Source organism: Balaenoptera borealis (assembly GCF_965194805.1).
Source record: "Balaenoptera borealis genome assembly, chromosome: 1".
NCBI lineage: Eukaryota > Metazoa > Chordata > Mammalia > Artiodactyla > Balaenopteridae > Balaenoptera > Balaenoptera borealis.
This window is the reverse complement of record NC_138860.1, coordinates 41,446,386-41,462,865: the sequence shown is the minus strand read 5'-3', so window position 1 is coordinate 41,462,865 and position 16,480 is coordinate 41,446,386. Positions and strand designations below refer to the sequence as shown.

Genomic DNA, 16,480 nt, shown 5'->3' with positions numbered 1-16,480 from the left:
CGCTGGAGCCGGGAAAGCGGGAAGCCCGAGGGGGCGGGGCAGAGGCGGCGGCCGGCAGGTGCTGGGGCGCGGGGATGCCGGTGGCGGGAGAGAGCCGGTAGGCAGCTCCCCGCGTGCAGGGCGCGCCGGGCCGGGCGGCCGCTCCTCCGCTAGGCTGCGCGGCGGGGCGGGCCGGGCCGGAGAAGCGCGCGGCATGTCGCAAGGGCTCCCGGCCGCCGGCAGCGTCCTGCAGAGGAGCTTCGCGGCGCCGGGGAACCAGGCGCAGCCGCAGCCGCAGGTAGTGAACTAGAGGCTCGGGGAGGACCGCGGGCGATGCGGGGGTGGGCGCGCCTGGGGGCGCGAGGAGGTGGGTGCTGGGGCTCCCGGGTGGTGACCACTGAGTGCAAGCGTGGAGGGCGCTGCGGGAGCTAGACGCGAGCGGTGTGGGGGCCGCGGGGGCGGGCCAGGGACCCTGGCGTGGGCCTCTGCCCTGCCGCCCCCGCGCACGCACGGTGCCCGGGGCGTCCGGTATTGTGACTGGGCTCCTGAGCCTGGGAGCGGGGAGAAGCCAGAGGGCGCCGTCGCCTGGTAGGGCTGGGCACTGTCCACGCTCCCCCGCACGTGGGGTCCGCGCTGCCTTGGGCGTCGCCATCCATGCGCCGCCGCCGGGTGCCACCCCACCGCCGGAGCGCGTGGTCCTTCCCCGCCGCTCCGAGCGGGGGCCAAGGTGTGGAGAGGGGAAATTCCGCTACAAGGGGAAACTCGTGCCCAGGCGCTCCCAACATCTACCGGCTGCCTCCCGAATGGCCTAGCGGTGCGAGGTGGGGGCCAGAAGTAGGCGGCGCTCGGTCCTGTGCGCTGTCCACCACCACGTTTACAACCGCGTACTCGGGAAACTGACACAAAGTTGCCCGCAGGGACTGCAGTATGAGAACTTCCCGCTCTGCTGCTTTAGGAGTGAGTCTTTTCATGGTTATGCCCTTCTTCTCAATTCGGTGCCTGGCACAGAATGTCATCGGGTGACGCTAGAGAGTCACACATCTGAGTTTAGGCCTCGGCTTTGCCACACACAGGCTGAGTAGCCTTGGGCAATTTGCTCAACCTCTCTGAGCCTCAATTTCCCCACGTGTAAAATCAGTATAACAATATCCACTTCTCATGATATTTATGAGAAGTAATTGAGATGTGGTTAATAATATATGAATATCTCAACAGTTTGCTCCCCTCTTTCCATCTTGATTAAATGTTTCTGCTGGTTGTCAGGTATGACAATGATAGGTGATAAATCCAGTTTGGAGTGTCTGCTCCTACAGGGCAGAGTGCAGACTGCTTCATGTGCCCTATGAATTTCTGATGATGAACAGAGAGGCATGATTTGGTGACAGGCACTATGGGGGACTCAATAAAAAATAGCAGACTTAACAGATTATTGAGGGCATACCATGCGCTGGTAGCTTTGGGATAAAATCTCATTTTATCCTATGCAGCCCCAAGCGTTGGGCTGTTAGGATGATCATTGCAGAGATTACTGACCACTTGTTCAGGGCATGTGTCTCTAGTGCCCAGGACAGTGCCTGGCACATGGCAGGTACTCAGTTAATACTTACTGAAAGAATGAATGAATCGCACAACAAATGAGAAAATGGAAAAATCAGAGAGTTTAAGTCATTTACCCAAGACCATATTGATAGTAGGAGACAAAACCAGGAACTGTGTATTTCTAAAGCTAAAAGTTCTGTCTGCTGCATTCGCCGTTGTGTTGCGGTTTTATCTACCGAGACTTCTTTGCCTCTAAAAGACTACATTTTAACATTTTATGCCTGTTCCCTTAAGCACTGCCTCTAGTCCACTTCTATTTGTTACGTTCTTTCTTCTTATCCTTTCACAGCTCTATATTCTTGCATATGCTGAAAATTCTTTACCTGCTGTAACTTGGGGAGGTGATATGGGTCTTTCCTTATTTGGAATATTAGACCAGATAAAATGATAACTGAAAACATCCATTATTTTATGTTATCAATATTTGCTTTCCATTAATAGTAATAATTGAGTAGCTTTCCTGTGTTTGTATCCCACTAATCTCTTGGCCTTTACACTCTTTAAAGGTAGTATTTCCCGGGTGTCTTCTATAGGGTTCTGGAAAGCAAACAGTGCCCCACTTCTCCATGTCTTCTATAACTGGATGAAGTGTTTTTTACCATGGTAGGTGGATTTTTCTGCCTGCCTGTTTCAGGATAACTCTTGAAGGATTTGACCGAGTTTGGTTAAATCTCATATACAGCCAAGAGCTTTCAAGACACATCATAAATTTGCTTTCTCATTCGCCCTGACCTGTGTGTGAAACAAAACGTCAGTCAGACATTGTTCAAAGGAACCTATTGTTGTGGCGTTCAGGATCACGTGGTACGTTGGGAGAGTTACGTGGTTGCAGTTAGTTATCAGCGTAATGGTGATTTGTACACAGTATCAAAAGTACCTGTTTGCGTGTGGTGGCGGAAGCCCCGGCCCACGGCAAGTCCCAGATAGCAGCCGCCTTCTGCCTTTCCCGTCCTCAGATGAGCACCAGCACCACACCTCTTCCAGGCACATGCCCTGCAGGGGAGAGGTTTGAGAACGTTGGTCTGGAGTCCAGCAGACCTGAGTTCCACTTCCCGTTCGCCCCGCTACTAGCTGTGATACCTGGAGCAAGTTCCTCAGCATCTCTGAGTTTCTTATTCCTCATCTTTTAGATGGCGGTCCCACCACACATTTCTCAGGGTGGCGACAGGGGTTAACAGCTAGCACAGTCATAGCGCATGGTGAGTGCTCCTCGACGCGGGGCCGCCGTTACCCCACTGATGTAGCAGCAAGCACTGCTGTGGCTGCAGAGAAAATGGTGGTGCTCCGTAAGCAATGCTGGGTGAAGAGAGAGGGCAGGGAAGGTGAGGCGAGGGGCCTCAGCATCACACCTGACCACACCTTCCCCCCCAGAGCCCTGAGGATGATGACAGGAAGGTCCGAAGGAGGGAAAAAAACCGAGTTGCTGCTCAGAGAAGCCGGAAGAAGCAGACCCAGAAGGCTGACAAACTCCATGAGGTGAGAGTGCGGTTAGGGCAGAGCCATGCCGAGGAGGCCATGCAAGGGCCATGGCAAGGAGTCATTCTCCACCCTTGCACTGTGGTGGACCTAAGGTCACACCCTGGTCATCACCGGGTCGGCCACGTGCACGTCTAATTCTGCTGTGTCCTTCCAGCCCAGTGTTCTGAGTCTTCACTCACTGGTGTCCTCATTTCTCCCTCACTGGTTGCATCTCACACTCAAGTTTCCTTTATTCTAAAATAAAGAACCCACCTTTTGATCCTGATTCCCTTTCAAGCTAGCGCCCCATTTCTTTTCTTTCCCTCTTTTATTTCCCTGCTTATTAAAAAGAGACCTGCTGTCTCCATGTCCTCAGTTCCTGTTTATTCCCCAGTCCTCTGTGATATCGTTTCTGCTCCCCCAACACACATACATGCACACACACACATGCACGCTTCCTACAGAAGCTGCTCCGCTGAGGCCACTAGTGCCCTGGCACTGCCCGGTCCAGGGACCTCTCTCTCGTCCCCTCATCCTTCACCTTGCTGGCTCCTCTGACACCACTGATCCTCGCCTTCTTGAAACCTTCTTTCAAGGTCTTTAGCTTCTAAAAGACCACATTTCCTATTTCTCCTGACCCTCTTCACCACTTTTTTCTTAGTTTCTTTGTTCACTTTTCTACCTCTGTTTTCTTAGACGTTGGTGTTGACCAGGCTTTCAGACTCTGCCCTTTTTTCTTCTCACCCTGGAAGATTTAATCTATTAATCTGTTCTGCCAGCGTCAGCTCCCAACATCACTTACTCTCAGGTAGGCATTGATTACTCCAAGACCTCTGGCCCTAACCCCACATCTCCAGTGTCTGCTTAGATGCCTCCAAATGGCTCGCCACAGTCTCCTCAGCTGTAGCGTGACCATGATAGTGTGTCTGTTCACCCTGAGACTTTTTCTTCTCACTGTCATCAAATTGTAGTTAATGGAGCTAACTAACCATCTATCTTATCACCCAAATCAGGAACCTGAGGTTTATTCTAAACTCTTCCATTTTCCTCTATCCCGGTGCATAATCCCACATAATCTCACAGTCAGGACATGGGAACTGACGTCGAAGGCATCCCAGGATCTGTCCAAGGAATTGATGGCACTCCCATGCTCTTGTCTTTGCACAGGGTTGGTGTGAATATTAAGGGTTTTAGTTCAGCTCTCTCCTGCCACACTTTCTGGCCATAGATTGTCTCAGCGAGGCCAGTCTGGGGGGCACTGATAGCACATGAGACACTGAGGTGTTATGAGGGGGAAATGACAGTCTCTAAAAACCCCTTCACACTGAGCAGAGAACAGATTTAGAATGCACAGGCTCCAGGGAGAGGTGACCCACTGATATAAATTCACAGAGGGCCATAGATTATAAATGTTACGTTCTTTCTTGAAAGTAGGAAGTCTGGGCTGTGGAAAGAGACTAGGATCTTCAGACCAGGGTCAGGGAAGGTCCGTCCCAGCCGGGATTAGTTCTGTAAAATTTCCACAGAGGAATTGGGATGCCCTTTGCCTCCTTTCTTTCCTTCCCCTTGCTCCTGGAGCAAGCCTGGTTCTAGCTGCATGCTACCAAATAACCCCCAGAGGGGACTTGTGGCTCGGTCAGTGCAAGGCCCTATGTTCAGAACACATGTGCCAGCAAGGCCCTTCCTCTCGAGGAACTTCTAGTTGGAGCCAGATGCATCAATATCAAAATACACTAGAGAACACTTGGTTTTAAATCCCAAGTGATTATGTGTGTGGAGGTGACGAAATGACTTGGACAAGATCTTTCATGGAGCAAGGGTCGAGTAGATTCGTTCAACAAATATTTATCAAGAACCACTGCGGGCAAAGCATTGCCACTGGTCACAAGGAGAGGATTAAGATCTCATTCCTGTCCTTGGGAGGCATAGGAGTCTCAAGGAAAGTATATTCGTTTCCTATGGCTGCTGTAACAAATTATGACAAATTTGGTGGCTTAAAACAACACAGATCTATTTTATCTCACAGTTTTGGAGGTCAGACATATGAAATGGGTCTCACTGGGCTAAAATCAAGGTGTCAACAGGGCTGCATTCCTTCTGGAGGCTCTGCAGAGGAATCCGTTTCTTGCCTTTTCCAGCTTCTAGAGGCTTCTGTATTCCTTGGCTTGTTGGTCCCCTTCCATTTTCAAAGCCAGCACTGGCCAGTTGAGTCTTTCTCATCCTGCATCACTCTGACACCGTTTCTGTTGTTATATCTCCTTCTCTGCTTCCTCTTTCCCTAATACTCTCATGATTACACTGGGCTCGCCTGCATAATCTGGGATAATCTCCCTCTTTTAAGATATTCAACTTAGTCACATCTGCAAAGTCCCTTTTGCCATGTAAGGTAACATATTCACAGGTTACAGAGATTGGATGTAAACATCATGGGGGTTGGCATTATTCTGCCTACCACAAACATAAATACTTTACTACAGTGTCAAAAAAAGATGGGTCTCTCAATTTCTGTCATTGTTGGATTTGATAACGAAATGAACTAGATGTCCGGGAAATTTAGGGGTGATTTGCCACATTTACTCCTGCCTAATCCCTTTTAGAACGGTGGGCGGAGGGCCCTTCATAGGATTCTTAGCTTGTTTTGCTGTCCATAATCATAACTGTGCCAGTTGCCCTTTCCAGAAGGGGGCCGACTGATCTGAAACCCAGTTCTTCCACAGAAGAACACGCCCTCCTCCTCTTTCTCTGTGGAGCTACAAGAATGGATTAGGATCATGCACCACCGGCAGATCACCTCAGCAAGGCCAGTTTTGTTGGGAAACACAGTATCAAGGAGGCCAGGACAGTGGTTGCATCCATACACAGGCCCCAAAGCGGAAGTCCACCCTTTACCGTCACTAGCTACACACGTGTCATTGGTCACTGGTGTCAGTAGTCACTTTGGTGACTAGTTTTTATTTTTATTTTTTTAATTTATTTTTATTTATTTATTTATTTATTTTTAAAATTTATTTTATTTTTGGCTGTGTTGGGTCTTCATTGCTGCTGTTTAAGGGCTTTTCTCTAGTTGTGGCGAGCGGGGGCTACTCTTTGTTGCAGTGCGCAGGCTTCTCATTGCGGTGGCTTCTCCTGTTGTGGAGCACGGGCTCTAGGTGCGAGGGCTTCAGTAGTTGTGGCATACAGGCTCAGTAGCTGTGGTGCACGGGCTTAGGTGCTCTGCAGCATGTGGGATCTTCCCAGACCAGGGCTCGAACCCGTGTCCCCTGCATTGGTAGGCAGATTCTTTTTTTTTTTTTATAAAAATTTTTTTTTTTAACTTTTTGGGTTTATTTATTTATTTTTATTTATTTATTTATGGCTGTGTTGGATCTTTGTTTCTGTGCGAGGGCTTTCTCTAATTGCGGCAAGTGGGGACCACTCTTCATCGCGGTGCGTGGGCCTCTCATTATCGCGACCTCTCTTGCTGCGGAGCGCAGGCTCCAGACGCGCAGGCTCAGTAGTTGTGGCTCACGGGCCCAGTTGCTCCGCGGCATGTGGGATCTTCCCAGACCAGGGCTCGAACCCGCGTCCCCTGCATTGACAGGCAGACCCTCAACCACTGCGCCACCAGGGAAGCCCGGCAGGCAGATTCTTAACCACTGCGCCACCAGGGAAGCCTGGTGACTAGTTTTTAGATTTTGAAAAACATCTACATATTGAGAGTGGGATGTCTGGTTAAAAAATTTGGTGATGAATAATTTTACTGTGCTCCAGCGAGCTGCAGGCAGAGGGCTTAGCACACTGCTTTGGGTCACAGCTGAAAGCCCCTCAGGCTCCCTGGGGCTCCCAGGACACATCTAGGTTGGGAAAAGTAAGAGCCAGACACAGTGCATGGAAACCTTCTCCTCAGACTTGGAATGAGGCCAGCTCATTGGGAGACACCGAAGGGCACAGAAAACTGCCACCTGATAGCCACGACTGCCCACTACTCCCTGGGGAGCTGAGCCCATCATAAGGGCTTTGAGTAAATGTAAAATCGATAGCTAGTGGGAAGCAGCCGCATAGCACAGGGAGATCAGCTCTGTGCTTTGTGACCACCTAGAGGGGTGGGATAGGGAGGGTGGGAGGGAGACGCAAGAGGGAAGAGATATGGGGATATATGTATATGTATAGCTGATTCACTTTGTTATACAGCAGAAACTAAGACACCATTGTAAAGCAATTATACTCCAATAAAGCTGTTAAAAAAAAAAAGGGCTTTGAGTAAAGCCCTTACCCCATAAATTCCTCTATCCTATACTGTGGGCTAGCATTGCTAAATATCTGCAAGTAACTCGAGCTCTTTATTTGCCTTTCCTGAACACCATGAAGGGGAATATTTAGAGCAAGACGTGTTTAAAATTCCCACCTTCCTCTCCTGCCCACTCAGTTCTTGAGCCTCTCTCACCTCCAACATCCAGAAAAACCTCCTCCTGTCCTGGCTGTTACAAGTCTCTCGGCTGCCTTCTTCCTTCCCCAGCTCTCCATCCCCAAAGCCGGGGGACTATCCAGCAGGGCAGAACCCCCTTGGAGGGCAGGGCGGGAGGAGAACCTGAGCAGGCCAAGCCAGAGAGAGGCTGGGGTCACTCTTCAGAGGTGTCTGAGTTTCCCCCTCAGGGTGGCGGCTGCCAGAAGTCGCGCCGCAGTGATGAGAAGCAGTTCCTAGTGTGTATCTGTGCACCTCGCTGTTCACTGTGACTTTTCGAGTCTTCCCTTCAAGGCACTTACCCTTCTCATGGAGATTTTGACCCGTGTTCGTCTCTGAATATTAGGCACATGGCCCGGGTCCAGATTCACAAATGGGAACCCAAGAAAACAGTCCAGGTCTCTAAGCCCAGTTGAAAGTGTCTCAGAAGTGGGTTACACTGGTTCAAGCCAGGCACCCAAAGGTGTAAGACTGAGAAAGAACTTTGAGTCAGAAAAGGAAGGCAGCGATGCCATCCTCAGGAGCCCCAAATGTCACAAACTGACAACTTTCTTGGGCAATATGGTTGTGGTACGTGTTGCCCTGGTGCTTTCAGATATTGCATACTCGAAGAGAATCCTTCATGTCAGTCCTCACTGGGTTTAGAAACTGATGATGACACTAATTTGTACAGCCCTTGCTGGTGACACAATTTGTCTGCTGGGAAGTATATGAGCTTAAGGCTTGGGAATAGACTTACGGTAAAATCCTGAGCTCTCGTAGCCCTTTACTGCTGGTAACCACCATGGGGGGAAATTTAGGCCCAGACACTGCCAAGCGAAAGCAGAATTGCTGTCATTGCCTGAGGGCTGCAGTTGACCTCGAAGTCAGGGATCAGGCCCCATGTCTGCATGACCTCAGAAAAGTCACCGTACCTCTGAGTTTCAGCTGTCTCGCTTGTGAAATGGGGTCTGTGTCCTCCTGATGGCCTTTTCCTTCCCCTCATTTCCCTCCCACCTTAGTTATCATCTCTGGTCCCTGGTACCCACATTAGCTTCTTTACCAGTCTGCCTCAAAGGCATCCTAGACCCTGAATCACCCCCCAGACAGCACCTCATTCCTCAATCAACCTCTCTTTAGAAGCTCAGACCAGGGCTTCTCAACCTCAGCACTATGGACATTTGGGGTCAGCTATTTCCTCGTTGGGGTGGGGGGTGTCCTGTGCACCGCAGGACGTTGAGCAGCATCCGTGGCCTCGACCCACTAGAGGCAGTAGCGCCCCCTTCCCAGCTGTGACAACCCAAACTGTCTCCAGCCGCTCCAGATGTTCCCCGGGGACTGCCAGAATTGGCCCAGTTGAGAATCATTGCCCTAGACAGCTTAATTTCTGAGGCAGAAGTGGGATTTGCAGTGATTTCAGCGCCTCCCATTTCTGGTCTCTGCTTTGTGACTGTGTCCTGCACATACCCAGGGAAGGCGGCACAGTGACCTCAAATCCTCCCGGGATAGGAGATTGGAAAGGCAGCGAGATTTGAGCTAAACTGATCATCTCTTTGGAAATAACAAAGGGTCTAAAGTCCTTGGCTTATTTTTCAAATATGTTGAGTCCAGGTAATCTCTCCTCAGGTTGAAGTGGGTCTTACTCATTCCCCATTGTACCCACTCAGCGTTCTCACCTCCTCTTCCTCCCCTCTCAGCTCCCTCTTTTATTTTTGTGGAACTGGTCTCGCTTGAAGAAGATTTTGACTTCTTCTCTTTTTATTCCCTCAGCTCAGTAAAAGCCCCTCCGCAGATTTATGAGTAAAACTTAAATCCCAGAAGAGAAAGTCCCTGTGGAGAAGGCAGCCGAGGGGCCTGCTGGAGGCCCGCGACAGGCAGCTCCGTGGCCTTCCTGAGCTGGGCCTCGGGGAGAGCCGTGGACTTCGGCAGCACGGCCCCTGTGGCTTCCAGAGGGAGAGCTCAGAAGCTCAGAAGCATCTTGCCACAGCGTTCAGTAACTATACAAAGGCATGTGGAATATTCTGCTACAGGGAGAATTCTGTTCTTTGGAATCTAGTTGAAATCTTAGCTCATCGGAACCGTTCAAATGCATTCTTCATTTTACTTGGAGGTGAAGAGAATTTCCAGGTGCAGGGTGGAGAGTGTGTGTGCGCGCGCGCGCACGTGTGCGAACTACCCAGAGCCGTGGCCTCTCTCAGCCCTTTGCTACAGGCAGCGCTCCCCACGATGCCTAGGTCCCCATCCCCTCCTCCCAGCCAGACCCTTCCTGCCCACAGAGGGCCTCTTGCTGCATTGGGAGACTGAATTCTGACTCCCGGACTAGAGCTGTCAGAGGCCAGAGGAGAGCCTGGGGCATTGGGAGTGGTAGGCCTGGAGGAGAGCTGAAGGCGTAATGCAGCCAGGGTACTAGGGGGCCAAAGTGGCCCAGCTCAGCCTGTGGCGGGGAGGGCGAGGCCCGCTGCCATGGAGAGTATTCCAGGTCACCCTGAGAGCCTGCCTGGGAAAGACAGGAGGCAGAGAGATAGCTCCGATGGCCTCTACGTGCAACCTCTCTGGGGCCCTTGTTCTGAGAGGGATGAAAGTGCCTAGAGTGGGAGAGAGGGAAGGAAGGGGGCAAGAGAAGGAGACCAAGGGCGAGGGTTGTGGAGTCACTGAGCTCGTAGATGTTGGCACTGGGGCCTGTCAGGCAGGGGTACAGGAGAAGGTAGCAGAGGCCCCTAGTTGCTATACATTTCTGATCTTCGGGGAGAGACCTTATTTAATATAAATAAGATTGACTATGATACAAGACTGAATAGAACACGTAATGAGAGATGTGGTTCCATTAGGTGCTATGATCTGGGAAGCCTTCCTGGAGGTGGTGGGCTTGACCTTCCATACAAAAGCAGGAAGGCAGCCCAGTTGAGGAGAACAGCTTTAGTAAAGAGGCAGAGCTGAGAATTTGCCTGTATCTTCATGGCCTGTAAGAAGATCAGACTCTTAAAATAATATTTCTTAAAAATTACTGGTAAGATAATAAGGTTGGGCTCCCAGCTCAGGAGATGCATGGTATGCATGGTCCGACAAAGCCCAACCGTATGAATCAACCTAGAAATGATTGAAAACAACATGTCAACGAGATGCAAATAAGATCGTCAGCCTTAAGAAGGTCTCTATTGGTATACCGTAGGGCTCTGCACGTGGCCGAGTATTGTAGGACTTATTAATGAGTTGGGTGAAGAAAAGGAAGACCTACTTCATCGAGTTAGTGGACAGCTTAGAGCTGTGTGGTATCACTAACCCAGGAGCTGACACAATCGATATTCAAAAAGATTTTGCTAGGCTAGCAGATGACCAAGCAAACAGGGCAAAATTCAGTAGAAGCGGATGTAAAGCCCACCCTTAGGCCAAAATATCAGTTGTAGTTCAAGTATGAACAGAGAAGCGGCCGATGCAGACAAAGCTTGCACTTCTCTGCGTTCTCAGAGAGAATCCCCAGAGCTAAGTGGCTGCACACTTGGGTCCCACCCAGAGCAGACTACCTCACGCATTTGCCCTCTGCGTGGCGGGACCGTCCCCAGAGTCGTGCATTGTGTTTTGGGGACATTTTCTCAGAGCTCCTGGCAAATTGGAACGTGTGTTGGGAATGGCCTCCCGAAGGGCGGAGGAACCAGAAGTCCTAAAACCCAAGGAACTCAGAGGACCTGAAGCAGTTGGGCTCAGAGAATACCTAAGGGGAAGTGGTATGGGGCCGTCTCCTAACATTTCAAGAACTGTGATGTTGAAAAAGTATCGCATGTACTCTATATGTGGTTCCATAGGTGGAACCAAGCCCAGTGGGTGGGTTTAAAGGAGAGAATGATTTTGGATAGTACAAAGAGGAGCTCAGAAATAGCAGGAACTGTCCTTTGAAGGAGAGAGTGTCCAGCACAAGTTGGATGTCGGAGCTAGAATTGCATAGGGAAGGTTTCTGCGCTGTGTGGTCTGGGATAAGGGCTCTCTGATCTCCCGCAGTTCTAAGCCTCTGTAAACTCCGATATAGTGGAAGCTTAACAGGTGAGTGTTGGAGCAAAGCCAAGGCAAGGGGTGTTTTCATTCATTTACTCAGCATTCGACAAACATTTGTTATGTTCCAGGCACTGTTGCAGGTGCTGGGGCTGTAACAGTGAACCCAGCAGAAACCATCAGAAAGCAGATCAGCGGCTGTGGGGAGAGGGCCACTGACTGCAGAGGGAGATCAAGGAACTTTTCAGAGTGATGGAAATGTTCTGCGTCTTGATCAACACAGTTGTTTACATTTGTCAAAACTCATCAAATTATACACTTAAAATTAGGTGCGTTTTATTTTATGTCAATTATAAATAAGATAATAAAGATGATTCAAAAAACAAAGCCCGGCCCTCATCCTGGTGGGAGGGGAGTGACGTGAAGCAAATGAACAAACAAATCTGAGTGGTGGAGGCGGCCACGGTTAATGAGAAAGATTTCAGGGAAGGAGGTGAGCATCGTGGCCGGGGTTAGATCTGCCCGGAGGACAGAGGAAGGGCACGTGGTTTCAGAACCGATGCTGAAGACTGATTTCTGTCTTCCCAGGAATATGAGTGCCTGGAGCAAGAAAACACAGTGCTGCGGAGAGAGATCGGGAAGCTGACGGAGGAGTTGAAGCACCTGAGCGAGGTGCTGAAGGAGCACGAGAAGATATGCCCGCTGCTGCTCTGCCCCATGAACTTTGTGCCGGTGCCGCGGCTGGACCCCGTGGCTGGCTGCCTGCCCCGGTGAAGCCCAAAGACGGTCCTCCTCTGCCCAGCAGGGCGCGTTGGTCTTTTTCACACCTGGGAAGAGGCTTCCCTCTGCATCTGTGTACCAGGGGACCTGTGGCCGGGTCGGCTCTTAGGAGCTCCGGGCCGTGTCCCCAGCAGCCCAGGCTCAGCATGATGCTCTCGCAGGCCCCTGACTCAGAGCCTTTAGCAGATCCAGGCAGGGAGGCCATCCTCAGGAGTCACTGCGCGTCCACTTTGGCAGCTAGTAGGTTCCGTTGTTGTGCAGAATCATTTCCTCTAGCATATGGATAATAAAGGTGTTATCTTCTCTCCTTTCGCCAAGTTCTTAGAATTTAGAGACACAATACCTTTCCTCTTCCTGAAGAGGTCATCTCCTGTCTTCTCAGGTGGTTTTGCAGCTCCTGGGTCTTGCTTCTCCTCCTGGTCATCTCCCCCATGGTCACATCCATGCTAGATGAGGAGGCACCTTTGGGGTGGGACTCCTCTGCCACCCCAGCTGGGTCATGCAGGGGTGTGCTGGGCGTGACTCGTGCTTGTCTTATGCGCTGCGTGACCCTCCATCCTGGTCAACTTTCCCACCCAGGCTGGACCGTCCTGGAAGATTTTCTACTCCAGGCTGGTTTTCCCATGTGCTCTGTATATTCCCAGGTCACCTCCCATTCCATTAGTAGTCACAGGATCAGGGGACAAATGTACTTTATAGAAGTCTGAATCACACTCGAATGGAGGAGATCTGTCCCCTATTTAAACAAGCAAATATTTGGGTAGATGAGGAGAGGAGAGCTATTTCCTTTTAAAGGTCCCTTCCAACTCTATTCTTTCAGGAAAATCAGAACCAGGCCAAGTTGAAAGTGGCCCCAGCAAGAAAAGCAAAATGGGAGAACACATCCCATCCCCTCCCAATTCTCTTTCTTCCTGGAACAAGAGAGCTGTGGAAAGTGGAGCCAGCCTATCATAAAGGGAACAAGAAATGGGAACAGCAGGGAAAGTGCTTTGTTGTAAATGTAAATGGTTAAAAAAGAGAAAAGAAATAGAAAGCAGCTCTTGCCAGGGGTGAAGAACTTGCTGACCTCATGCCAGGATTCCTACTGGCTAATCCCCACCAGCCTCCTCTTTTTTTCCTCTTTTCTCTCTTTCTTCCCCTGCTTACTGGAGGCTGGCCTGGTGTCTTCTAACTCACGCAGGCTGATGGTGGCAAGATTTCCCTGGTCAGAGGCGCTGGAAGGCTGCTGTTAGGGCCTGTGCCTGCTGGCGGGACCAGGCCAAAGCTTCCTGAATACAGCTCTTTCAGGGGGATGGTGGAATTATCTAGCCACGCGGCTTGTGGCATCTCAGTTCTCCGACCAGGGATTGAACCCAGGCCCTTGGCAAGGAAAGCGTGGAGTCCTAACCACTGGACTCCCAGGGAATTCCCAGCACAAGAGACTTTAAGATCATCCAGCCTCATCCCTTCACTTTGTAGTTGAGGGGTGTGGCAAGGGGGAGGGGATTGCTCACGGTCACCTGTGAGTTAGAAGCAGGACCAGAAGCAGACCCCAGGGGATCTGACTGCTGACCCACTGCAGTTGATAGAGTCAGGCTGCCGCCGTGCCAGGGTCCTGCTCAGCTGGTGGCTAAATGTGGTGTGACCTTCTGTCAGCACCTCACCAGGCTGCCAGGGCTGCACAGTCCAGGCGGGCGGCCCATCTGTGAAGGATGGACTCAGAGCCAGGGCCCCGGGGGCCTATGCGGCTGAGGAGAGCATGGACACGTGAAGTATGCATCTTGTACCCGCCAGCATTTTGCTGCTGCTGTCTTTCAAGTCCAGCGCTTTCCAGAAGGGACCATTTTACACTCTGGCTGGGGCTCACCTGGCCCTGCAGTACTTCCAGGCTCTGGCTTGCAGACCCCTCTCGCTGTCTGACTGCTCATCTGCTCTGACCCCTATGGTCACGGCTGTCCAGCTGGCTGTTCACCCACTCCACTGCTGACCCCAGGGAGTCTGTGCCCACCAGCCCCACTGGCCAGAGCCCCCTGGCGCCATGTAACAACCCAGGGACCAGTTTCCTTCCATGTAGCTGCTCTGGGCCCCCGAGGCCTTGGAGTCCCCCTAGATCCTCTACCCTGACTGGGAGACTTGGAGGAAGGGTCCGTGGAGGATGGTGGGAAGGGCTGTATCCTGGAGGTGAGAGTGCATCCTTTCCCATGCACAGTCCTTGTGCCAGACCTCAAACGCGTGGCCTCACCCAGACACAAGGGAGGCTGGGAAATGAAACTCAGCCCCGTGCCCAGGAGCTGGAGGAGCGGGACTTAGGCGAACATCTGTCAGCCTCTGCCATAAGACAACCTAGCTTTTGCTCCCGCCACCTCACCGAAACCGCCCCCTTGGAGGTCCCCAGTAGGCACTTTTTTGCTAAATCTAGCGGGCATGTCTCAGGCTTTATCTTCCTTTACTTCCTAACAGCCTGTGACACTGGCCTTGGTGTTGCTTCTACCCTCTCTACCTGCTTCTCAGTATAAAGGAGCTCCTCTTCTTGGGGCCTCAGTCACCACCTATCTCTATACGACAACTCCCACATCGGTACCCAGGGCCCCGCTCTCCCTTCAGAGGGCAGACTTGTGTATTCAGCTGCCCATCACGTGTCTCTGAAAGGCCGTCTCACAAACGTTTCCCACTCAACAAGTTCAAAACCATACTCGTGATCTCATCATCTTCCCTTCACACCTGCTTCTCAATCTGTTTTTCCCTGTTTAATAAAGGGCTCTATCATCCATCTGGTCAGAAACCTACACATCATATTTGATTCCTCCAAATCCTTCAGTTGTGTCTCCTAGATATCCCCCGACCCAGCCACTTGGCTCCAATGTGCCAGCTGCCTTATCCACTATCAAGAACTTTACTCAAAATATCTGCTGGACACAGGGGCTTCCTCCCTAAGCTGTGTGTTCACTGAGGTTGAACTCACATTTAGGGAGGGTTAGGCCCCCATTTTTGATGTCAACAGTAAATTTGGAGTTAGGGAACCAAAACTCGGGTAGTCCAGGGTAGTGAGTCATGGTGATGGGGACAAGTCCCCTCCAAGATAACTGGAGAGGTGACGAGAGTTCTGAAAACCAAATGCTCATGAAACTTGTTGCTAAAAACATCTTTATCCAGATCCCAGTAGCACTGAGGGCTGTCTCAGCTCCCCAACTGCTACTCTGAAAAAGTAGAAATTCCTTATAAATCAGAGAAATGATTATTTTGTTCCTGGAGGTATAAGGGAAGTAGACCAGTTCTGGAGACTAGATTTGATTGGCTGTATTCACACTGCTGCTGTGTGCCAGACATTGGGCCGGGTATCTGAATTAAATCTGAGAGTGGCTGTTTGTTGGGCTGGGAGGAAGGGAGGCAAGCTGAGAAAGGCCCCTTTAGAATAGAAAGTGTCAGAGAGGGAGGAAGCCCTTCCTTCATACCCATGCAGCCACACCACTTCCTGTCCGCAATCTTGCCCCGTATTGCACCACTTCAGCCTTGAAGCCTGGGGTTTCCATCACTGAATCAGTCCCCAGTTTTGGCCTCAAACCTTGGTTGAGAACGATGACTCTAACGGACAGGAAAGCGAGAGACTCAAAAGCCCCTCTCTTCTTTCCCATCAATGCTAGGGTTTCCACAGTCCGGGTGTACTCACCAGGGCTGTGGGTTCTGCCGTAGAAGGAGCTAGAAGAAAAGGGGTAGCCCCAATCTCACTGACATGTCTTCCCTCCTGGATGTCCAGGAAGTCCTGGCAGAGTCATGCATGCCACAGCAGGAAGGCTCGTAACCGAAAGCCAGGGAAGCGGAAAGAAGAAACAGTGGAGAGGAGGAAGGAGAGAGGAAGGAAGAGAAGGAGAAGGAGAGAAGGAAGTGGGAAGGGGGAAGGGAAGAGGGTGATGGGGATCCTTGAGCTCTGAACCTAAACCATCCCTGCTCCTGGGGAAGTTATGCTGAAGCCCCAGGAAGGTATGCTATTTGGAAGCTCCCCTAACAATGCCACACGTCTTGAGGCATGAGAGTGGAGCTAGCCAAGGCTAGTCTCTGGAAACCCCTCTATGCTTGGAGTCAAGGGAAATTTCCTGGATTGCCCATTTGGAAACTGACCACCTTGATGAATTGTTCCTCCTCAGATATTTGGGGCAAAGGAGATCCATGTGGTTACTACTGTCGCCATGGACATCATCACCATCAGCATGACGCACACTGAAAGTCTGCAGTTAGCAGATGCAGGTGCGCTTGGCGTGGCGTGCTTGAACTTGTGCCCCAATC

At 51.1% G+C, this 16,480-nt stretch overlaps 1 protein-coding gene across 2 annotated transcripts; it reads left to right on the top strand.

Annotated features, from left to right (window-relative positions):
• The first annotated feature begins 49 nt into the window (after window positions 1-49).
• BATF3 (basic leucine zipper ATF-like transcription factor 3) lies at window positions 50-12,525 on the top strand. Of its 2 annotated transcripts, none has more exons than XM_082400965.1 (3): window positions 50-277; window positions 2,950-3,054; window positions 12,029-12,525. In XM_082400965.1, the coding sequence occupies exons 1-3, from the start codon at window positions 194-196 to the stop codon at window positions 12,212-12,214; spliced, it is 375 nt and encodes a 124-aa protein (XP_082257091.1). In that variant the 5' UTR covers window positions 50-193; the 3' UTR covers window positions 12,215-12,525. The 2 variants fall into 2 exon arrangements, with proteins under 2 accessions (XP_082257091.1, XP_082257092.1); XM_082400966.1 differs by lacking the exon at window positions 50-277 and adding an exon at window positions 819-936.
• Window positions 12,526-16,480: the final 3,955 nt, after the last annotated feature.

Bases quoted from the DNA above. Each gene is read 5' to 3' on its own strand.
- BATF3 (XM_082400965.1), top strand. From the start codon at position 194: ATGTCGCAAGGGCTCCCGGCCGCCGGCAGCGTCCTGCAGAGGAGCTTC. The intron at 278-2,949 runs GTAGTGAACTAG...CTTCCCCCCCAG, and splicing joins AGGCGCAGCCGCAGCCGCAG to AGCCCTGAGGATGATGACAG. The intron at 3,055-12,028 runs GTGAGAGTGCGG...CTGTCTTCCCAG, and splicing joins AGGCTGACAAACTCCATGAG to GAATATGAGTGCCTGGAGCA.